Source organism: Anomaloglossus baeobatrachus, chromosome 2, assembly GCF_048569485.1.
Source record: "Anomaloglossus baeobatrachus isolate aAnoBae1 chromosome 2, aAnoBae1.hap1, whole genome shotgun sequence".
In the NCBI taxonomy this organism is placed as follows: domain Eukaryota; kingdom Metazoa; phylum Chordata; class Amphibia; order Anura; family Aromobatidae; genus Anomaloglossus; species Anomaloglossus baeobatrachus.
Window position 1 is genome coordinate 737110366 of NC_134354.1, and position 24213 is coordinate 737134578.

At 50.4% G+C, this 24213-nt stretch overlaps 1 protein-coding gene across 1 annotated transcript in view; it reads left to right on the plus strand.

Annotated features, from left to right (window-relative positions):
• XPO4 (exportin 4) overlaps positions 1–24213 on the plus strand; it is a 185530-nt gene that overhangs the window by 19503 nt on the left and 141814 nt on the right. Inside the window, exon 3 of the mRNA XM_075337399.1 lies at positions 20333–20474. Within this exon, the coding sequence (XP_075193514.1) occupies positions 20333–20474 (142 nt within the window). The remainder of the gene's footprint in view (positions 1–20332; positions 20475–24213) is intronic.

The window sequence follows — 24213 nt, forward strand, 5'->3', positions numbered from 1 at the left end:
TGCATTGTTACACCCTCTAACTTTGCATGTTGGGGTGGCTTTCTCTGCTTCTGCTTGACCGCACTTCCCAGCTCCAAGCGCTGCCCTAAGTCAGCCGGCATTATTCCTACAAAGCGCCTTGGATAAAAATGTAAATATTTGGAAGTAGTATAATGTAAAATATCCTGAGGTTTTCTGAAGACTTGTGCGTCTCCATTGTTACGGACTACAAACAAACCTATGCATTGTCTGGTCAAAAACGTATTTTTCTTCGGCGCTCCATTGGGAGACCCAGACGATTGGGTGTATAGCACTGCCTCCGGAGGCCACACAAAGCATTACACTAAAAAGTGTAAGGCCCCTCCCCTTCTGGCTATACACCCCCAGTGGGATCACTGGCTCACCAGTTTTCTGCTTTGTGCGAAGGAGGTCAGACATCCACGCATAGCTCCACTGTTTAGTCAGCAGCAGCTGCTGACTATGTCGGATGGAAGAAAAGAGGGCCCATACTAGGGCCCCCAGCATGCTCCCTTCTCACCCCACTTTATGTCGGCGGTGTTTGTTAAGGTTGAGGTACCCATTGCGGGTACGGAGGCTGGAGCCCACATGCTGTTTTCCTTCCCCATCCCCCTGAGGGGCTCTGAGGAAGTGGGATCTTACCGGCCCCCAAGCCCTGAGGCCGGGCTCCATCCACAGACCCATGGAACCTGCTGGATACGGAGCTGGGTACCGTTCAGGGACAAGGCCCTGCGACATTAAGGTACTCTGTGTCCCCGTTTGTACAGGCCGCGCACACTCCAGACTTGCTGGGTGTGCTAGTGCGCCGGGGACAGTAGCGCTGCGCGCTGGGGTTACAGTCACTACAGTTTGTCTGAGTGACTTTGTGTTGGGGACTGCCGCGCCGGCCGCCCCTGGAGCGGCGGCGCGGCTGCGACTTGTAGTGCGCCGGGGACTTAGCGCCGACCGTGCTTTTACGACGGCGGCGCTCATAAATCTAGTCCCCGGCTTTTGCGGCCTAGCTCCGCTTCGTTCCCGCCCCCACCCTGTCACTCAGGGCAAGGGAGAGACGCTGTATGTTTATTCAGCGCAGAGGGCTGGAGCCTTATTTACATGCTCCAGCCCTCTCACTGAGCACAGTGGGACGCAGGTTTCCCGCTCTTTGTCTGCACACGCCCAGGGCCCGCCCCTCTCCACAGGACGCCGGCAGCCATTCCTTACATGCAGTCTGGCTGGAGAACGGACACAGGCTCTGGGAGACCCAGACAAGGGATTTCTGGCGACCACACACCCGCGTTTAGCGGGCGGTAAGCAGCACTTAAGTGCTAGCCCCACTAGTGCCACAGTGTGATATTTGTGTACTTTTTTCTCTGTACCATATATTTATATATTTTGCACTGTAAGGTCGCTTCTTGGCTGTATACCCCTATTGCTCTGAGGAGACGACAACATGTCATCTGCAAAACGCAAGGGTGCCAAGACACAGGCTGTGAACGCTGCTTGTGCTGCTTGTGGGGCTAATCTACCGGCAGGTTACAATGACCCCCATTGTGTGCAATGTTCGGTCCCTGTGCCACTTCGTCAGCCGGAGCCTATGGTGGTAGTGGCCCAGGCAGAGTCGCCGGTGAACCCTGTCCCGGTGACGGGGACAGAGTTTGCTGTTTTTGCTGACAGGACGTCTGTCACTATGACAAAAATCCTAGAGACCTTGCAGGCCAGGCCAGTTACTCAGTCCATGGACACTGCTGCGGCAATGTTCCCCGGTCCCCCTCAGTTGGAGTTAATCCGTGCTTCAAGGGGGTCCCAGGCATCTCAGCCTGACGGCTCTGATTCAGATGATAGTCCCAGGCAGCCTAAGCGTGCTCGCTGGGAGAGACCCTCCACGTCATCACGCGGATCAGGGTCTCAACGAGAAGAGTCTCTACATGGTGAGACAGAGGAGGGGGATCAGGAGTCTAATCCTGAAACCGCTCTAAATCTGGATACTCCTGATGGTGACGCCATGGTAAATGACCTTATAGGGGCCATCAATAGTCTATTGGAAATTTCTCCCCCTGCCCCTTCTGCAGAGGAGGCAGCTGCACAGCAGGAGAAGTTCCATTTCAGGTATCCCAAGCCTAAACTGAGTTCTTTTCTGGACCACGCTGACTTCAGAGAATCAGTCCAGAAACACCATGCCTACCCAGATAAGCGTTTCTCCAAACGTCTTAAGGATACACGTTATCCCTTTCCCCCTGACGTGGTCAAACGCTGGACCCAGTGTCCAAAGGTGGATCCCCCAATCTCCAGGCTTGCAGCTAGATCCATAGTTGCAGTGGAAGATGGGGCTTCACTTAAAGATGCCAATGACAGACAGATGGACCTTTGGTTAAAGTCTGTCTATGAAGCTATCGGCGCGTCGTTTGCTCCAGCATTCGCGGCCGTGTGGGCACTCCAAGCTATTTCAGCTGGCCTGGCACAGGTGGACTCTATCATATGTCCAGCAGTGCCGCGAGTAGCGTCCCTAACCTCGCAAATGTCTGCGTTTGCGACTTACGCTATCAACGCTGTCCTGGACTCCACAAGCCGTACCTCAATTGCGTCTGCCAACTCTGTTGTCTTGCGCAGAGCCTTGTGGTTAAAGGAATGGAAAGCGGATTCTGCTTCCAAAAAATGTTTAACCAGCTTGCCGCTATCTGTAGATAGACTGTTTGGTGAACAATTGGCTGAAATCATTAAGCAATCCAAGGGTAAGGACTCCTCCTTACCCCAGCCCAGATCAAGCAAACCTCAACAGAGGAAGTGGCAGTCGAGGTTTCGGTCCTTTCGAGGCTCCAGCAAGACCCAATTCTCCTCGTCCAAAGGGACTCAGAAGGAGCAAAGGAGCTCAGATTCCTGGCGGGCTCAGTCACGCCCCAAGAAAGCAACCGGAGGAACCGCTTCCAAGGCGGCTGCCTCATGACTTTCGGCCTCAGCCCTCCGCATCCTCGGTCGGTGGCAGGCTCTCCCGCTTTTGCGACATTTGGCTGCCACAGGTCAAAGACCGGTGGGTAGCAGACATTTTGTCTCACGGGTACAGGATAGAATTCAGTTCTCGTCCTCCGCCTCGGTTCTTCAGAACCTCCCCACATCCCGACCGAGCAGATGCCCTTCTGCAGGCGGTGTGCTCGCTAAAAGCAGAAGGAGTGGTGATCCCTGTTCCTCTGCAGGAACAAGGGCAAGGTTTTTACTCCAATCTCTTCGTGGTTCCAAAAAAGGACGGCTCGTTCCGTCCTGTTCTGGACCTAAAGCTGCTCAACAAGCATGTGAACGCCAGGCGGTTCCGGATGGAATCCCTCCGCTCTGTCATTGCCTCAATGTCTCAAGGAGATTTCCTTGCATCAATAGACATCAAAGATGCTTATCTCCACGTGCCGATTGCTACAGAGCACCAACGTTTTCTACGTTTCGTGATAGGAGACGACCATCTCCAGTTCGTAGCTCTGCCATTTGGTCTGGCGACAGCCCCACGGGTTTTCACCAAGGTCATGGCGGCAGTGGTAGCAGTCTTGCATTCTCAGGGACATTCGGTGATCCCTTACTTAGACGATCTACTTGTCAAAGCACCCTCTCAAGAGGCATGCCAACACAGCCTGAATGTTGCGCTGGAGACTCTCCAGACTTTCGGGTGGATCATCAACTTTTCAAAGTCAAACCTGGCACCGACTCAATCACTAACGTATCTTGGCATGGAGTTTCATACTCTCTCAGCGATAGTGAAGCTTCCGCTGGACAAGCAGCGGTCTCTACGGACAGGGGTGCAGTCTCTCCTTCAGGGTCAGTCGCACCCCTTAAGGCGCCTCATGCACTTCCTAGGGAAGATGGTGGCAGCAATGGAGGCAGTTCCGTTCGCGCAGTTTCATCTGCGTCCACTTCAATGGGACATTCTCCGCCAGTGGGACGGGAAGACAACTTCCCTAGACAGGAAAGTCTCCCTTTCTCAGACGGCCAAGGATTCTCTGCTATGGTGGCTCCTTCCCACCTCATTAACGCAGGGAAGATCATTCCTGCCCCCATCCTGGGCAGTGGTCACGACAGACGCGAGTCTGTCAGGGTGGGGAGCAGTTTTTCTCCACCACAGGGCTCAAGGGACGTGGACTCAGCAAGAGTCCACCCTTCAGATCAATGTTCTGGAAATCAGGGCAGTGTATCTTGCCCTGTTAGCCTTCCAGCAGTGGCTGGAAGGAAAGCAGATCCGAATTCAGTCGGACAACTCCACAGCGGTGGCATACATCAACCACCAAGGAGGGACACGCAGTCGGCAAGCCTTCCAGGAAGTCAGGCGAATTCTCATGTGGGTAGAGGAAAGAGCTTCCACCATATCCGCAGTTCACATCCCGGGCGTAGAAAACTGGGAAGCAGACTTCCTCAGTCGCCAGGGCATGGATGCAGGGGAATGGTCCCTTCACCCGGACGTGTTTCAGGAAATCTGCCGCCGCTGGAGGGTGCCGGACGTCGACCTAATGGCGTCTCGGCACAACAACAAGGTCCCGACCTTCATAGCGCGGTCTCGCGATCAAAGAGCTCTGGCGGCAGACGCCTTAGTGCAAGATTGGTCGCAGTTCCGGCTCCCTTATGTGTTTCCACCTCTGGCACTCTTGCCCAGAGTGTTACGCAAGATCAGATCCGATTGCGGCCGCGTCATACTCGTCGCCCCAGACTGGCCGAGGAGGTCGTGGTACCCGGATCTGTGGCATCTCACGGTCGGCCAACCGTGGGCACTACCAGACCGTCCAGACTTACTGTCCCAAGGGCCGTTTTTCCATCGGAATTCTGCGGCCCTGAACCTGACTGTGTGGCCATTGAGTCCTGGATCCTAGCGTCTTCAGGATTATCCCAAGGGGTCGTTGCCACCATGAGACAGGCTAGGAAGTCCACTTCTGCTAAGATCTACCACAGAACGTGGAAGATTTTCTTATCCTGGTGCTCTGCACAAGGAGTATCTCCCTGGCCATTCGCGTTACCTGTTTTTCTTTCCTTCCTGCAATCTGGGTTGGAAAAGGGCTTGTCGCTCGGCTCCCTTAAAGGGCAAGTCTCGGCACTATCCGTGTTTTTTCAGAAGCTTCTAGCACGACTTTCTCAGGTGCGCACGTTCCTGCAGGGGGTTTGTCATATCGTACCTCCGTACAGGCGGCCGTTAGATCCGTGGGATCTAAACAAGGTCCTTGTTACTCTCCAGAAGCCGCCCTTCGAGCCTCTGAGGGATGTGTCACTTTCTCGACTCTCACAGAAAGTGGCCTTTCTGGTAGCGGTCACGTCTCTTCGGAGAGTGTCTGAACTAGCAGCGCTGTCATCCAAAGCTCCTTTCCTGGTGTTCCACCAGGACAAGGTAGTGCTGCGCCCCATTCAGGAGTTTCTCCCTAAGGTGGTATCCTCTTTTCATCTTAATCAGGATATCTCCTTGCCTTCCTTTTATCCGCATGCAGTTCATCGGTATGAAAAGGATTTACATTTGTTGGATCTGGCGAGAGCACTCAGAATCTACATTTCCCGCACGGCGCCCCTGCGCCGCGCGGATGCACTCTTTGTCCTTGTCGCTGGTAAGCGCAAAGGGTCGCAGGCTTCCAAAGCCACCCTGGCTCGATGGATCAAAGAACCAATTCTTGAAGCCTACCGTTCTGCTGGGCTTCCGGTTCCATCAGGGCTGAAGGCCCATTCTACCAGAGCCGTGGGTGCGTCCTGGGCATTACGACACCAGGCTACGGCTCAACAGGTGTGCCAGGCAGCTACCTGGTCGAGTCTGCACACTTTCACCAAACATTATCAGGTGCATACCTATGCTTCGGCGGACGCCAGCCTAGGTAGAAGAGTCCTGCAGGCGGCAGTTGCCTCCCCGTAGGGGAGGGCTGTCTTTGCAGCTCTAACATGAGGTATTTCTTTACCCACCCAGGGACAGCTTTTGGACGTCCCAATCGTCTGGGTCTCCCAATGGAGCGCCGAAGAAGGGAATTTTGTTACTTACCGTAAATTCCTTTTCTTCTAGCTCCTATTGGGAGACCCAGCACCCGCCCTGTTGTCCTTCGGGATTTTTGGTTGTTTTTCGGGTACACATGTTGTTCATGTTGAATGGTTTTCAGTTCTCCGATGTTACTTCGGAGTGAATTTGTTTAAACCAGTTATTGGCTTTCCTCCTTCTTGCTTTTGCACTAAAACTGGTGAGCCAGTGATCCCACTGGGGGTGTATAGCCAGAAGGGGAGGGGGCCTTACACTTTTTAGTGTAATGCTTTGTGTGGCCTCCGGAGGCAGTGCTATACACCCAATCGTCTGGGTCTCCCAATAGGAGCTAGAAGAAAAGGAATTTACGGTAAGTAACAAAATTCCCTTCATTTTTCATATAATAACACACATGTACTTTTGAGAAACACCTATATTATGTCCATTTATAAGCTGTGAGCTCTTATATACGGCATTCCAGAATACTGTATATAAGAGCCCAGGCCACGCTATTTAATGTAAAAATCACTTAAATTATACTCACCTGGGGGGACTTTCCGGTCCGATGGGGTTCGCTGCTTTCCGGTCCGATGGGGTTCGCTGCTTTCCGGTCCGATGGGGTCGCTCCCTCCTCCTCTCTGCTGCGATCGCTGACGTCCTTCTTAGGAGGCCCATGTGCATGACCTGTCCTACCTCATCCACACTGGCTGGCATTGAGGTCGCTAACCTTTTCTCGTGCTTGCACATTACAGTACTTTGATCTGCCCTCCTCAGCAGAGCAGATCAGAGTGCGCCTGCGCAGGACCACAATGCCGGCCTTAGTGTATGACGTAGTACAAGTCATCCATACTGGGCTGGATAGCAGAGAGGAGGCTCTAGATCAGAGAGCAGCGACACCCATTGGACCGGTCCATCTCCTAGGTGAGTATTATAAAGATATTTTTACGTTATACAGCGCTGCCTGGGCTCTTATATACAGTATTCTGGAATGCCGTATATAATGGCTCACTAGTGGTGGCCGCAGCTTATAGAGGACAAATCTGGTGACAGGTTCCTTTTAATGAGGACAAGGCAGCTGATATTACTCTGTCATAATTCATCAAAGCTTTTACCCCGTAAAACTCTTTAAAAAGTCATAAAGTTTTAGCACAACCCAGAGTTAAACAAAAAATGGGGGAGAGGATAGGACATGTCCACGCATGTCAGACAAATGGGGAAGAGGATGGGACATGTCCACGCATGTCAGACAATTTCATCAAGTGTCTGCGTTTCTTAGGGTACTTTCACACTTGCGTTTTTGTCCTTCCGTTACAATCCGCCCTTTTGGAAAACAGCGGAATCCGTTAACGGATTCCGCTGTTTCCCATAGACTTGTATGGGTGACGGATTGTACCAAAAGGACCTGTGTTGCTTCCGCTGGGCGACGCTCCGTTGCTTCCGCCCAGCGGGAGGAACGCAGCTTGTAACGTTGTTTTTCAGCAGCGGAATCCTCTGGATTTCACTGCGCATGCTCTTCTTCTTCTTTTTTTTTTTTTTTTTAAATCACAAACTTTATTTTGGCTTGCGGTGGCCGAACGTTCAGCTGAGCGCTCGGCCGTCGGCAAGTGACAGCACTCAGCTGAGCGCTCGGCCACCGGCATGCCCGGGCGCCGGCAAGTGACAGCGCTCAGCTGATCACCCGCCGGCATGCCCGGGTGCCGGCAAGTGACAGCTCTCAGCTGAGCGCCCGCCCGCGGGGAGCGATCAGATGATCACCCGGCGGCCGGCTTCGGGGAGCGATCAGATGATCACCCGGCGGCCGGCTGCGGGGAGCGATCAGCTGATCACCCGGCGGCCGGCTGCGGGGAGCGATCAGCTGATCGTTCACAATAGTCTGCCGCCGGTAAAACTGTAAAAAAAAAAAAAAATATTCAAAACGGATTCCGTTGTTTTGAAGCATCCGTTGTGTCACTATATGCAACACATCCGTTGCATCCGTCACACAACGCAATGCAACGGATGCCGTTCAACGCAAGTGTGAAACTAGCCTTATGCTAGAAATTCTGACTGGACGAGCATTTCTGGCGAGGCACTTACCACTGAGAATATTCTCCAAATTCATTAAGTGGTGTGTGCGACATCATCGCTGTGCTCACCACTTCTACAGAGATCAGCTGTCCGGCACAGAGAAGGAGATCGTGATGCTGCAGGGTGACGGGTGAGTGTACTGATTCACTGCACCCCGCGCTGATGATGATGCGCGGGGAGCAGTGAATGCAGCCGCACATGATCACTCCAGGCTGTAGTTGCCAGGGGTGATCATGCGGGCCGGCTCTTTACTATGCGCGCACCCCCCGCCCATCATCCCGCCCACCTATCAGCGCTGAGGGATGATGGGTGGCAGGATGGGCGTGCATATGAAATGAACGGACCCACGTGGTCACAGCAGGCTGCTATAGCCTGCTCGAGCCACAGATAACCCACTCCACCGCAGCATCCTCATTCCCCGCTGCCACATTCAGACTATAAGACGCACACCCCACTTTCCCCCAATATTTGGGGGGAAAAAAGTGCGTCTTATAGTCCGAAAAATACGGTAAACTTCCTCCAAGAGCAACAACTCCCAACGATCCAGGAGCTAATTAGTGATGGACAATGCTTTTGCCAGCAAAATGGAGACCATGTCACAAGGCAAAAAGTGATAACTAAGTGGCTCAGTGAACAAAACATTTAAAACAGGAAACTCCCCTGTTCTCAATCCCAATGAACCTGTGGTCAATCCTCAAAAAGTGGGTGGACGAAAAAAACCCACAGAAATTGGTAAACTGATGAACTAGAAACATTGATTTAGGCAAGAATGAGTTGTCATCTCAAAAGTCAATATCAGGCTGCCAGGGCAGAGGGCAGAAGTCTTGAAAAATAGTCAACACAGTAAATATACTTTATTACCCCTTTATGACCAAGGATGTACTTGTACGTCCTTGGTTGCCTATCTCCCGTTACAGCGGGCTCCTGCGGGGAACAAGCGGTAATCCCCACATGTCTGCTGATATGATCAGAAGACGTGTGGGTAAGGCTAGTTTCACGCATCCGGCTTTTTGCCGCACTCGGGGCAGTGCAACAAGCTCCGGTCACATGCTGTCATGTGACCGGCGCATGTGACCCAGAAGTTGTTGCGTTGCCATTGTACTGTGTACACTGTACTAGAGTGCGCCGAAACCGGCGAAAACCTGGATGTGTGAAACTAGCCTAACAGGCGCAGGTGGATTGGAGTTCCGCCTGCACCTGGTAATCCTTCAGATCGCGCTGTCAATCACTGACAGTGCAATTTGAATGGTCGCGATGGGGATCGCGCAGTTCCCCGGCGCCAGTTGCGGCCCTGGGGTGCCAATGTGTTGCTATGGTAGCGCGAGGTCAGCTGATGACCCCTGACACTACCATGACTCGCTTCTTGTGAGAGCCAATAGAGCAGCGGGACTCACAGGAGAGGAGGATAGTTTCTGCTGATCAGAATGCTGCTGCACTGATCAGCAGAAATGCACAGGTGATCAGTCTGTGCAGTGATAAAGTCCCCTTAGGGGGACTAGTAAAGTAAAGAAAAAATGTAAAAAAATTTAAATATGAAAAAATAAAAAAGCCTTAAAGGGGTGGTTCACCCATTTTTTTATTTTCTGTAGGAGTTCTACTTACCTTTCTAGGCGTTTTCTCCATTGGCTTCTGTTTCCAGTTCTGGCACTGAACGGCGCTATCCTGCACGCTCAGTGCCTGTCACATGACCCCCTGGAGCTATGGCCGCCAGCATCCTCTGACGTCCCGGCATTTCCGGGCTCTCAAACTCGTCGGGTACGTCAGAGGAGGCTGGCACCACTCAGATTGAGTGACAGGGCTGTGGGCGGTGACTACCGCACATCACAGCCCAGCATCGAGGGGAGGAGCCGGAGGACGTCAGTGTGGAGCCGGCTAAGCGTCCTGCAGATGGTGAGGCACGGGGCGCCAGTGTGCAGTACAGGGGGGGTTCTTCAGCTGAATTCCCCCCCTGCACGTAAGTATCTGATCACACTCCCCACCCGCCCGCTCTGCTGCGATGTCAGGAGAGTGGCCGGTGTCGGGCAGTGTGATCATCTGCTCCTCCCAGCAGCACTGCAGGACGCAGCAAGACACTGACAGGCATGTCACCGCTGTGCTCTGCCACCTGTCCTGCTGCATGGGACCAACTGTCTGCACTCTGTCACCTGCACCACAAGTCACAGAGTGGAGACAGTTGGTGACAGAGCACCTCTGCCCCACTCTCTTCTCTCCCCCCACTCTTCTCCCCCCTCCCCTCTTCCCCCTCTTCTCTGCCCCCTCTTATCCCTCTCTCCTCTCCCCTCTCCTCCCCCCCCCCCCTCGCTCGCTCTCTTCCCCCCCTTGCTCTCTTCCCCCCCTTGCTCTCTTCCCCCCCCTTGCTCTCTTCCCCCCCTTGCTCTCTTCCCCCCCTTGCTCTCTTCCCCCCCTTGCTCTCTCCCCCCCCCTTGCTCTCTTCCCCCCCCCTTGCTCTCTTCCCCCCCCTTGCTCTCTTCCCCCCCCTTGCTCTCTTCCCCCCCCTTGCTCTCTTCCCCCCCCCTTGCTCTCTTCCCCCCCTTGCTCTCTTCCCCCCCCTTGCTCTCTTCCCCCCCCCCTTGCTCTCTTCCCCCCCCCTTGCTCTCTTCCCCCCCCCTTGCTCTCTTCCCCCCCCCTTGCTCTCTTCCCCCCCCCCTTGCTCTCTTCCCCCCCCCTTGCTCTCTTCCCCCCCCCTTGCTCTCTTCCCCCCCCTTGCTCTCTTCCCCCCCCTTGCTCTCTTCCCCCCCCTTGCTCTCTTCCCCCCCTTGCTCTCTTCCCCCCCCTTGCTCTCTTCCCCCCCCTTGCTCTCTTCCCCCCCCTTGCTCTCTTCCCCCCCCTTGCTCTCTTCCCCCCCCTTGCTCTCTTCCCCCCCCCTTGCTCTCTTCCCCCCCCCTTGCTCTCTTCCCCCCCCCTTGCTCTCTTCCCCCCCCTTGCTCTCTTCCCCCCCCTTGCTCTCTTCCCCCCCCTTGCTCTCTTCCCCCCCCTTGCTCTCTTCCCCCCCCCCTTGCTCTCTTCCCCCCCCCTTGCTCTCTTCCCCCCCCTTGCTCTCTTCCCCCCCCTTGCTCTCTTCCCCCCCTTGCTCTCTTCCCCCCCCTTGCTCTCTTCCCCCCCCTTGCTCTCTTCCCCCCCCTTGCTCTCTTCCCCCCCCTTGCTCTCTTCCCCCCCCTTGCTCTCTTCCCCCCCCTTGCTCTCTTCCCCCCCCTTGCTCTCTTCCCCCCCCTTGCTCTCTTCCCCCCCCTTGCTCTCTTCCCCCCCCTTGCTCTCTTCCCCCCCCTTGCTCTCTTCCCCCCCCTTGCTCTCTTCCCCCCCCCTTGCTCTCTTCCCCCCCCCTTGCTCTCTTCCCCCCCCCTTGCTCTCTTCCCCCCCCCTTGCTCTCTTCCCCCCCCCTTGCTCTCTTCCCCCCCCCTTGCTCTCTTCCCCCCCCCTTGCTCTCTTCCCCCCCTTGCTCTCTTCCCCCCCCTTGCTCTCTTCCCCCCCCCTTGCTCTCTTCCCCCCCCCTTGCTCTCTTCCCCCCCCCTTGCTCTCTTCCCCCCCCCTCGCTCTCTTCCCCCCCCTCGCTCTCTTCCCCCCCTCGCTCTCTTTTCCTCTCCCCCCCGCGCTCTCTTTTCCTCCCCCGCGCTCTCTTTTCCTCCCCCGCGCTCTCTTTTCCTCCCCCCCCGCGCTCTCTTTTCCTCCCCCCCCCGCGCTCTCTTTTCCTCCCCCCCCGCGCTCTCTTTTCCTCCCCCCCCGCGCTCTCTTTTCCTCCCCCCCCGCGCTCTCTTTTCCTCCCCCCCCGCGCTCTCTTTTCCTCCCCCCCGCGCTCTCTTTTCCTCCCCCCCCGCGCTCTCTTTTCCTCCCCCCCCCGCGCTCTCTTTTCCTCCCCCCCCCGCGCTCTCTTTTCCGCCCCCCCCCGCGCTTTCTTTTCTGCTCCCCCTCGCTTTCTTTTCCTCCCCCCCCGCGCTCTCTCCTGGCATGGTCAGTACAGAAATCTCTCCATCGTGGAGGGGTGAGAGGGAGTAATAAACATGGAGTCCCTACTGTGTCTTGTGTATTTATTTCTAATAAAGTATTTTTCTCTGTGTGGTCTGTTTTTTTTTTTTTTTTTTTTAAACCCTCTATTGGAGATTCTTAATGGCCAGGTCAAACTTGGCCTGACATTAAGAATCTCGGGCTTTATACCAGCTGGTAAAACATAGCTGGTATTAACCCCTTTTACCCAGCCTGCCACCAGGGCCACTGGAAGAGTTGGATACAGCGCCAGAAGATGGCGCTTCTATGAAAGCGCCATTTTCTGGGGCGGCTGTGGACTGTAATTCGCAGCGGGGGGCCCAGAAAGTTTGGGCACCCTTCACTGCGGATTCCAATCCCCAGCTGCCTAGTTGTACCTGGCTGGACTCAAAAATTCGGCGAAGCCCATGTCATTTTTTTTTTTTTTTTTAATTATTTCATGAAATTCATGAAATAAAAAAAAAAAAAAGGGCTTCTCTATATTTTTGGTTCCCAGCCGGGTACAAATTTTCAGCTGGGGGTTGGGGGCAGCCCGTAGCTGCCTGCTGTACCTGGCTAGCATACAAAAATATGGCGAAGCCCACTTCATTTTTTTAGAAAAGTTTTCAGGCAAAAACCTTTATAAAAAAAAAAAAAAAAAATGCTTCCCTGGATTCCAGCGGGGGTTAGCAGCCAGTAGCTGCTTGGGTTACCCTTAACAATAGAAAATGCAGCGGGTGCCCACAAACAATGTGTTGTTTTTTGTTTTTTTTTTATTTTTAATGAATTTTTAAAAAAAAAAAAAAATCGTCATGGGCTTTGCCCATTGAGCACCACAGCATTTTACTCCTCAATTCATCCCAAGTAATCAGATGACTGCAGTGTCTGCCAATTACTTGTTCTGTGTCCCCCTGCATCCATTGCAGCGTGTACGGGCTGTGAGGTCAGCGGAGTTCAGTCCAGCACTGGAGTCAGCTGATCTGAACTCAGCTGAACTCCAGCCTGCACATGCTGCGAATGATGCAGGGGGACATAGAACAAGTAAGGTCTAAGCCACTCGGACCAATATTAGCCTGTGTGTCAGCACACATGAGCGATTATTTTCTCCGCCCTAATTGGACCGAGAAAACAATCGCAGCATGCTGCCACTGTAATGCAAGACTCTCTCTTTTACCCATTCAAGTGTATGTGGTGAGAGAAAAATCGCACTGCACTTGCGGTACATCGGTGGACTACGGAGGAGAGAGGGAAAGAAATACCTCCCACCCCTCCTCAGTGCTGGCCCACCCCTCGAGTGCCGGTCCGCCCCCGCTGCTGAGGTCTGCTCGCACAGTTGGACCTCAGTCGCAGGGACACACGCATGACACTCAGCTCTGCTGTACTGAGCGTGAGTCGAGTGTAATGCGAGGGGATCGCAGTAATCCCCGTGTGGCCCCAGCCTGATCGGCCAACACTTGAGTCAGCTGATCTGAACTCAGCTGAACTCCTGTACACACAGCCCGCACACGGTCACATGTGACCGGCAGCAGGCAGTGACTGCTGTTAAGGCTACATTCACATGACCGTTCCGTTTTTGCGGGCCACAAAATACGGTCCTTTTTTTCATGGATGCATCCTAGTGGCATCCGTGTGACATCTGCGTGCCTTCCGTTTTTTTTTGCGGACCGCAAAAAACGGAAGCAGCAAGAAAGATAAATAGATGAGTAGATACAGAGATGAATAGATAGATATAGAGACAGAGGGATAGAGGGATGAATGAATGAATGAATGAATGGAGGGCTAGATAGATAGATAGATAAGAAATACTTATATAATGTCTTACCCCCTGCATATTCTAAGCTGGCACCCTTTTGTGACTTTCATGTGGCACTAAGGATTGCTTAGCCTTGTATTTAGCCAAAAAATAAATAAATAATAAAAAAAATGACGTGAGGTCCCCCTATCTTTTGTAGCCAGCTAGGGTAAAGCAAACGGCTGCAGCCTGCAAACCACAGCTGGCAGCTTCACCTTGGCTGGTAATCCAAAACAGAGGGCACCCCACGCTGTTATTTTAAATTAAATAAATAATTTAAAACAAAAAAACACGGGGTCCCCCAAAATTGGATCACCAGCCAAGGTAAAGCGGACAGCTGTGGTCTGGTATTCTCAGACTAGGGAGGTTCACAGTTATTGGACACTCCCCAGCCTAAAAATAGCAGGCTGCAGCCGCCCCAGAAGTAGCGCATCCATTAGTGTACACACACACACACACACACACACACACACACACACACACACAGAGAGACACACACACACACTGTGTATATATATATATACACGCACACACACACTCACACACTGTATATACACACACACTGTATATACACACACACTGTATATACACACACACACACACACTGTATACACACACACTCACACTGTATATACACACACACTGTATATACACACACACTGTATATACACACACACTGTATATATACACACACTGTATATACACACACACTGTATATATACACACACTGTATATATACACACACACTGTATATATACACACACACTGTATATACGCACACACACTGTATATACACACTGTATATACACGCACACACTGTATATACGCACACACACTGTATATACACACACACACTGTATATATACACACACACACACACACTGTATATACACACACACTCACACACTGTATATACACACACACACACTGTATATACACACACACTGTATATACACACACACACACACACACACTGTATATACGCACACACACACACTGTATATACACACACACACTGTATATACGCGCACACACACACTGTATATACGCGCACACACACACACTGTATATACACACTCACACACTGTATATACACACACTCACACACTGTATATACACACACTGTATATGCACACACACACACACACACACACACACACACACACACACTGTATATACGTGCACACACACACACACACACTGTATATACACACACTGTATATATACACACACACTGTATATACGCACACACACACTGTATATACACACACTGTATATACGCGCACACACACACTGTATATACACACTGTATATACGCGCACACACACACTGTATATACGCGCGCGCGCACACACACACTGTATATACGCGCGCGCACACACACACTGTATATACGCGCGCGCACACACACACTGTATATACGCGCGCGCACACACACACTGTATATACGCGCGCACACACACACTGTATATACACACACACACACACACACTGTATACACACACACTGTATATACACACACACTGTATATATATACACACACACACACACACACACACTGTATATATGCGCGCACACACACACACACACACTGTATATACACACACACACACACACACACACACACAGTATATACACACACACACACACACACAGTATATACACACACACACACACTGTATATACACACACACACACTGTATATATACACACACACACACACACACACTGTATATACACACACACACACACACACTGTATATACACTCACACTGTATATACACACACACTGTATATACACACACACACTGTATATACACACACACTGTATATACGTGCACACATACTCTGTATATACGCGCGCACACACACTGTATATACACACACATACACACACACACTGTATATACGCGCACACACACACACACTGTATATATGCGCGCACACACACACACACACTGTATATACACACACACACTGTATATATATATATACACACACACACACACACACACACACACACTGTATATATATATACACACACACTGTATATATATATACACACACACTGTATATATATATATACACACACACTGTATATATATATACACACACTGTATATATATATATACACACACACTGTATATATATATATACACACACACTGTATATATATACACACACACTGTATATATATACACACACACTGTATATATATACACACACACTGTATATATATACACACACAGTATATATATATACACACACACTGTATATATATACACACACACTGTATATATATATACACACACACTGTATACACACACACACACTGTATATACACACACACACTGTATATACACACACACTGTATATACACACACTGTATATACACACACTATATACACACACTGTATATACACACACTGTATATACACACACTGTATATACGCGCACACATACACACACACACACACACTGTATATACACGCACACATACACACACACACACTGTATATACGCGCACACACACAAACACACTATATATACGCTCACACACACTTTTTTCCCCTGGCTGTGCAGAGCTGCTGCTGTCTCTGTAATTTCTCTCAGTGCATCCACTGGGAAGAGGCAGGGAGGAGACTTTGGGTGGGAGCAGAGTGGGTGTATTAGACACAATGGGTGTGTTAGATAAGCTAGACACCGCCCTAGAGCCACAAAGAATTCTGGGACTTGTAGGAACTGAACACAGTAAGTCAGAGGAGAGATTAACCCCATCAGAGCTGGAGCCAGCAATGAGCATGTGCTGCTGGTGCACAATAAAAGGTAATTTTGCTGAAAAAACATAATAATAAAATAAAATACGTATTTGGTATTACTGCGTTCACAACTGCCCAATCTCTATCAAAATATAAAATCAATTAATCTGATTGGTTAACGGTGTGGCGAGAAAAAAAATGTCGGTGCAATTTTTTTTTAAAATGCAATAACAGGCAATCAAAACATTGCATCTGCTCAAAAATGGTATAATAAAAAATGACAGCTCAATATCCAAAAAATAAGCGGTCACTGAACCCCAGATGCCGAAAAATGAGAACGCTACGGGTCTCTGAAAAAGGCGAGAAAAGGGCTAAGTTGTGTGGGGTTTTTTTGGGGGGGAGGGGGTACAAACTTTTGAATTTTTGTTCACCCCTTGATAAAGGTAAAAGTGTACGTTTGGTATCTATGAACTCGTACCAACCTGAGGCATCATGGTGACATGTCCGATTTACCATATAGTGAACACGATGAGTCAAAGACCCCAAAACAATATTGCACTTTTTTGCAATTTCACCGCACTTGGAATTTTTTTTCCCGTTTTCCAGTACACTATATGGTAAAACTAATCATTTCATCCAAAAGAACAACTTATCCTGCAAAAAAACAAGCCCCATATGGCAATATTGACAGAAAAATAAAAAAATTACGGCTCTTGGAAGAAGCGGAGGAAAAGACGAAAATGAAAAATGGAAAATCGCCCTGGGGGTGAAGGGGTTAAGTGTTGATATAAACTTGATGTATTTGTCAAAAGTTTAAAAACTTGTGAAATTCTTTTAAGTGTACTTCAGTATAGCACAGAGCTATAGAAAGGAGTACGTTATATAATTTTAATCTGATCAATAGTAAGCAATTAAATATTTAACATCTTTTATATTAAATTTAACAATTAATTTTGACATATTGGTTCGGCCCTTCAACAGTCGCTGTCCCTCAGGGATATTAATTGCCCATTCCTGCTATAAAAAAATCTGACTAAGGCTTTATTCACACATCAGTATTTCATCAGTGCATCCAAAACACAGAACAGGTATCCATCTCTCAATACAGAGAAAAACTACAAGTTCCACTCCTGGTTTTGGCATACAAATACTGATGTAAAATAGTAATGTATGAGTAAGCATAAAAAGATCTCTCCTGCTTTGCACTGATGAGGGGCAAGCACCCTGAAACACGTCTGCAAATTTCTCGTTTGGTCTCTTAGGCTGGAGTTACATTTGCGTATGAAAAATCGGTCCGATCCGCGTGCCGGAGAGTAGGACAATTTTTTTCCCCCCCCCCACTTGTCATCCGTGTGCTGTCTGTGTGCAATCTGTTTTTTCTCAGCAGCTATTAGTCATTTACAGGATCATTTACAGGGTTCTCTGCTACATGACAGAACTGTATCCATAAAAACTGATGTCACTAGGATGGCCTGTGTGCTGTCCGTGTGACTACCGTTTTTTTTTTTTTTTCTCGCACCCATACACTTGCATTGGTGTGTCTCCCGCGAGATACCCTTGCAATCGCACCATGCTGCGAATTTTTTTTCTTTTGCTCAGTCCGATTGGAGCCGAGAAAAAAACGCAGATCGGAGCCGCCTCATTGATTAATATTGGTTCGAGTCCAATGCGAGATTTTCTCACATTGCACTCGTGCAAGTCATATGCAAGTGTGACGCTGACCTTACTCTGTGCCATATGTAACGGCACTTTTAAAGGGTCAATATTGCTACTTCCACTAGGTGGCGTTAGAGGTCCAGTCCTCTTCCTCCATAAAGAGCATTGCATATTTACATGAGCCAAAAAAACTGAAGCTTCAACTTTTATGGAAACTAAAACTTTTCAGGTCTCTAAAACTTAGGTCACAATTTTGCAGCCGATACTATGAGACCCTGTACGCATGCTGCGGGTTTTGCTGCAGTTTTGCTGCCTGAATTGCTGCAGAAAATGTTCCTAACCTTTCTGCAGTCATACCCCAGCAAAACCTATGGTAAAAAAAAAAAAAGATGTGCGCGCGCACACTGCGGATTTCTCACCTACAGGTTTTGCTGTAGGATTTCTGGAGCAAAAAGAATGTGCATGTCGCTTCTTTTCACAGGTACCATAGATAATGGTAAAAAAAACCACAGGGACCAACCCGCGGCAACACCACAACAAACCGCGGTAAAATCACATGTGGTTTTCAGGTGCGGTTTGCTGCATTTTTTTACCGCAGGTGCGGGAATCTTTCAGAGGCTGCGGAATTTCCATTTTCTAGTGTGCACAGGGCCTAATGGAGATAATTTCCCTGATCTATCCTTCACACTGCTGTGGCTGTTCAATATCTGATTGGACCTCGTTGTCTACAATAATCAGCAGACATTGGTTAAAATCAAAGTTAAAAAAACTTGTTGGGTTATTCATGCTGCTCAAAACCGCGGTCAGCATAAGGCCGGTTTCACACATCCAGCTTTTCGCCGGTTTGACGGATGCGGCGCACGCCAGTACAGTCTATACAGTACAATGACAGCGCAACAAACGCCGGTCACATGCTGTCATGTGATCGGAGCATGTGACCCGGAAGTTGCGGAGCTGCCACTGTACTGTATCATACTGTACTGCCGTGCGCCGCATCCGCCAAACCGGCGAAAAGAAAGATGTGTGACACTAGCCTAAATCGCAGCCTGGTATATTATTCCCTGAAACACTATGGAGATGGGGGGCTTGTCGCAGCAGCAGCGCAGGTGATTGACAGGTCTGTTCTCAAGTGTCGATCATCTGCAGCGGTACTGGGTGGGGCTGGACTAGTTTGGTCCAAAGCTGTGATCCTTATCCAGATCGTCAAAGTATGATGCCAGTTAACAATATGCCTGGATACAATCAAAAAAGACTGCTGGAACACCATAGTAAATGTGAACAGGGTGCTAGCCAAAAAATACACAATCTATATGAAGTGAAAGCTGCACAACAAATTCAGAGACATATGAACCAGCAAAACTGCTTTATGATACATAAGGAATGAAAAATACAATTAGTCATATGAAAAATGGAAAATGTGACCTTGCATAACTGCTGAGGATTATTTGGAAAAAAAGAGATATTTAGCTAAAGTATTGATCAATTCATTACTGCCTCATACCAACTTCACGGTAATCTCTTATTTATGGGCTCCCTAACCAAATATTACCTCTATATGCGATTAAAACCTGCTTGTGTGCATGGGTACCTAACCAAATATTACCTCTGTGATATTGGATACAATTGTGCGGCCACACTGCGGATTGTGCTGCACGCGTTTTGGGTTTTCAAGGGGGAGGATCCACCATTCATTTCATTTGTTCCAATGCATCTAAGTTAATCTTTACAAATAAGTTTTTAGTAAATGATACATCCCCATTTGTTTTTTTTGTTTTTTTTTTTGTGTGAATACAGCTGCTGTGTAGACTCGTCACCAGGGCACAAACAAACCCCGGACGTCTGATCACGCTGCAGTCTTGTAACTCATTCTGCAAGATATAGTGGTACAGAACAGAGGGAGTGACTGCAGGATCAGACCACCCGGGGTTTGTTTGTTTGTCTTTTACCGTGTAGGCATATGGCCCTTCAGAAAATCTGCAGACCCAAAATGCAAATTTGTAAAAAAAAATACACTTTGCAGACTTGCTTTATTTTTCATAGCTTCATGGAACATGTGACTGCATAGAGCCTCATAAATGCTATATTTATGTATAAGATATTTTGATGCACGCTGATGTTGTCAACTTTACTTTAACACTTTTTTTTATTATTTTTTATTTTTTTTGCTTACAGAAACTAGTAAAGTGGACTACGTACTTTTTCAAGCTGCCACGGCGATAATGGAAGCTGTCGTAAGAGAATGGATACTGCTGGAAAAAAGTAGCATAGAGTCACTCCGAACATTCCTATTAACTTATGTCTTACAAAGGCCCAAGTAAGTGCAGACAGCGCCTTCATAGTATGTAGGTATTGATCACGTAAGGTCAAACAATTACAGTGCACTTGTAATAATCACGCTATTCTTAGCTGAATAGTTTTTACACTTTATCAATAGGGGGGCACAATGCACTTTGCTGTGAGATTTTGGAAAGCCGTATGATTATGTAGATTTGTAAGAAAAAAAAATATGCTGCTAAAGGTCACCAGAGGACCTAAAAGTAGGTTTTGTTTGCTGTTGTTGTTTTTATTTTATTTTTTTTTGTATCCAATATTTTTATTTTCTTGTAAAGGAGTTGTCCGATATAAACGCCAAACATTTTTTTAAGCTAATCTGTGCTGTATTGTAGCATAAAACATCCTTAAATTAATATTTTTTTTTGTTTTCTAACTTTTGTTCCTCTTGAATTATCCCTTTCTTCTCTGCAGCTCTTTGTTTACCTGCAGCTCAACCAAACATGACATTTTCCTATGCCAAACCTCAGTCAGAGCTTGCACCGCTCGACCTCACTGTCCAGCCCCTCCCCCTGCACACTCATTGGCTGTCAGTCAGCACTGACCTCTCATCGCTCCAGTAAAGATGGACACATCCCTACATTATATGTGCGGTGATTGTGCTGCACACATGAGATATCACTGCTCTGTATATCCAACCATTGGTAGTACAGAGCAGTGATCCTCACATCCACCGCACATATAATGTAGTACTGTGCCCATCCCTGTCCCCATACTGTAGTACTGTGCCCATCCCTGTTACCATGCGGTAGTACTGTGCCCATCCCTGTCGCCATTCGGTAGTACTGTGCCCATCCCTCTCGCCATGCGGTAGTACTGTGCCCATCCCTGTCGCCATGCGGTAGTACTGTACCCATCGCTGTCGCCATGCGGTAGTACTGTGCCCATCCCTGTCGCCATGCGGTAGTACTGTGCCCATCCCTGTCGCCATGCGGTAGTACTGTGCCCATCCCTGTCGCCATGCGGTAGTACTGTGCCCATCCCTGTCGCCATGCGGTAGTACTGTGCCCATCCCTGTCGCCATGCGGTAGTACGGTGCCCATCCCTGTCGCCATGCGGTAGTACTGTGCCCTTTCCTTGGGCTCCTCTTGTAGCTGTGCTCTATCCTGTAGAATTGCCCCCTAGTATGCCATTCTTCACACACAAAAACAAACACTAATATTTCTCACTGTCCTCGTTCCCTCGGTGCCCTGTGTCCTGCCTCCTGGTTTATATCAGAGAACAGATTCCGGGGCGCTGTGCAGGACGCGCTCTCTATGCAGCTTCTCCAGTGATCTGCTGCTGGCTTCTGCTTGGCTGTCAGCTGATTATAGCTGTATACAGAGTTCGGCTCTGCAGAGCGCCCGGGAATCTGTCATCTGTTATAAAGCGCTGACTGCACAGGAGCAGAGGCCGCGGTCAGCAAGGGGCCTGCACGCCACAAGCAGCACAGGGGCTGCAGCTGACAGCGCTGTATATCAGATTCAAATTCCTGGGCGCTCTACAGAGCCGAGCTCTGTATACGCTACTGCAATGATCTGCTGCTGGCCTTTGGTTGATCGGCGGCTGATCATAGCTATATACAGCGCTCCTATCTGCAGAGCGCCCGGGAATCAGTCATCTGATATACAGCACTGACTGGCTCCAGCACAGGTAGCATTCAGAAAGGAGGTCACTGCCTGCACGTCGCCAGCAGCATTGGGGGTTGCATGCAGCGTACAGGCAGTGAGACCCCTGCACTATGGAATGTGGGGAGGGGGCGTGGACTCCGGCGCCATGTACCCGCCCAGTAGGGCGGCTACATGTCGGCTGTGTTACCCGTCAACAAGGCAGCATAAGCACATCACAGGAGGCAGCAAAATCACGTCAGGAGCGGTCACATGACCATTCTGAGCCGGGGGAGAGGGGCTGACAGCAGGGCAGGGAGGTAGTTACTATCTACTTACCTGCCCCAGTGTAGCCCAATAATGTAATGACAAAAAAAAGTCAAAATAAGCCGGATAACCCCTTTAACCCCTTAACGACCTTTGACGTACTGGGTACGTCACGGTGACATGGTGCTAAACGACCCATGACGTACCCAGTACGTCATGGCGAAATCGCGGTCCCGGAGCCCCGGGGAGTCCAATTTCTTTGATTTAAACGGTAGATTCGGGAAGGAGGGGACCTCTGCCTGACCGCAGAAGGGGTGGTGCCTCCTCCCCGAACCTACAGAGGCTGTGATTGGCTGACAAACGCCGCCAATTACAGTCACTGTAATGTTCCAGCCATTGAAAATGGCTGGAACATTTAAATCCAGCCCTGATCAGTGCTGCTGTAGCACTGGCCATTGGCTGGAGCTGGGTGATCGGTGCTTCACCCGCCCCCAGCTCTGATTGGAGAGACCGGTCTTGTGACCGATTTCTCCAATCAATGTGGATCTGGGGCCTGTGACCGTCCCTGGAAGCCGAGGAGAGCGGTCTCTGCGGGTGCCCATCGGTAAGTTGCTGCCCCCACCGCCCGCCCCTGTCACCGATCGCCCTGCCAGCCCCGCCGCTGTCTCCGATCGCCCCACCGCTGCTCCCGATCCGCCGCTGCTCCCGATCCGCCGCTGTCCCCGCCGCTGCTCCCGATCCACCGCCGCCACGCTCGCCACTGTCCCCGCCGCTGCTCCCGATCCACCGCTGTCCCCACCAACACTGTCCCCGCCGCCACGCTCGCCACTGTCCCCGCCGCCGCTCCCAATCCGCCGCCACTGTCCCCGCCGCCGTCGCACCCACCTTTTTCAGCCGCTGCTGCCCCCGAATCGGCCCCCACTGTTCCCGATCGGCGGCCGCCGCCTCCTTCATCGGATGCCCCTTCTCCATCGCCACTACACCTCCTATCCCTCCATGTGGGGGGAGGGTGGCTTGCAGCACATGTGTGGGGAGGGTGGCTTGCAGCACATGCTGCTGTGATCCTGCTGCCTAGATCCATCCTGTAAGGTAGGTATCCCCATCTCACCTACCTCCCCCCCCCCCCATCCTCCGCCGCTCCTCCATCTGCTGCGCCATTTCCCATCATCCATCCGCTGCGCCCTTTCCCATCCTCTGCCGCTCCTCCATCCGCTGCGCCATTTCCCATCATCCATCCGCTGCCGCTCCTCCACCCGCTGCGCCCTTTCCCATCTTCCATCCGCTGCGCCCTTTCTCATCTGTCGCCCCCGCCCTCTCGCATCGCATTATCCAGCGCAGTTGCTCGCTTCCAGACTGGAGTGGATGATGCGATGCGAGACTCGTGCATTGCTCTCACGTTTGGCACTGGTCTTAGTGGCAGGCGCTCATATTTTTTTTTTTTCTTTTTTTTTTTTACTGATGTCTGTATTTTTTATTTCGCCAAACTCATTTTTTTGTATGGGGGGGGGGGTCTAGTTTCCAAAATGGGATCACATGTGGGGGAGCTCCATTGTTTAGGCACCTCAGGGGGTCTCCAAATGCAACATGGCGTCTGCTAATAATTCCAATCAATGGGGGCGGGGCGATGTAGCCGACCAGAGAGGACGCATGGGAAGAGAGCTCCTATAATCCTGATCTTATCCTGGCCATTTACACCTGGTTACCTGATCCATTTACTCACTGACCTGCTGCTGTGACAGGAGACACCATCTGGAGGCTGCAGATTCCCACTGGAGCTATTCTCTGACTCCTGCACGGCGTTGCTGGATCTCCTGAGGCTGGAGAGAGTGGAGCAGCAGCCATCTTCCCACAGCCTGCATTTCCACAGTG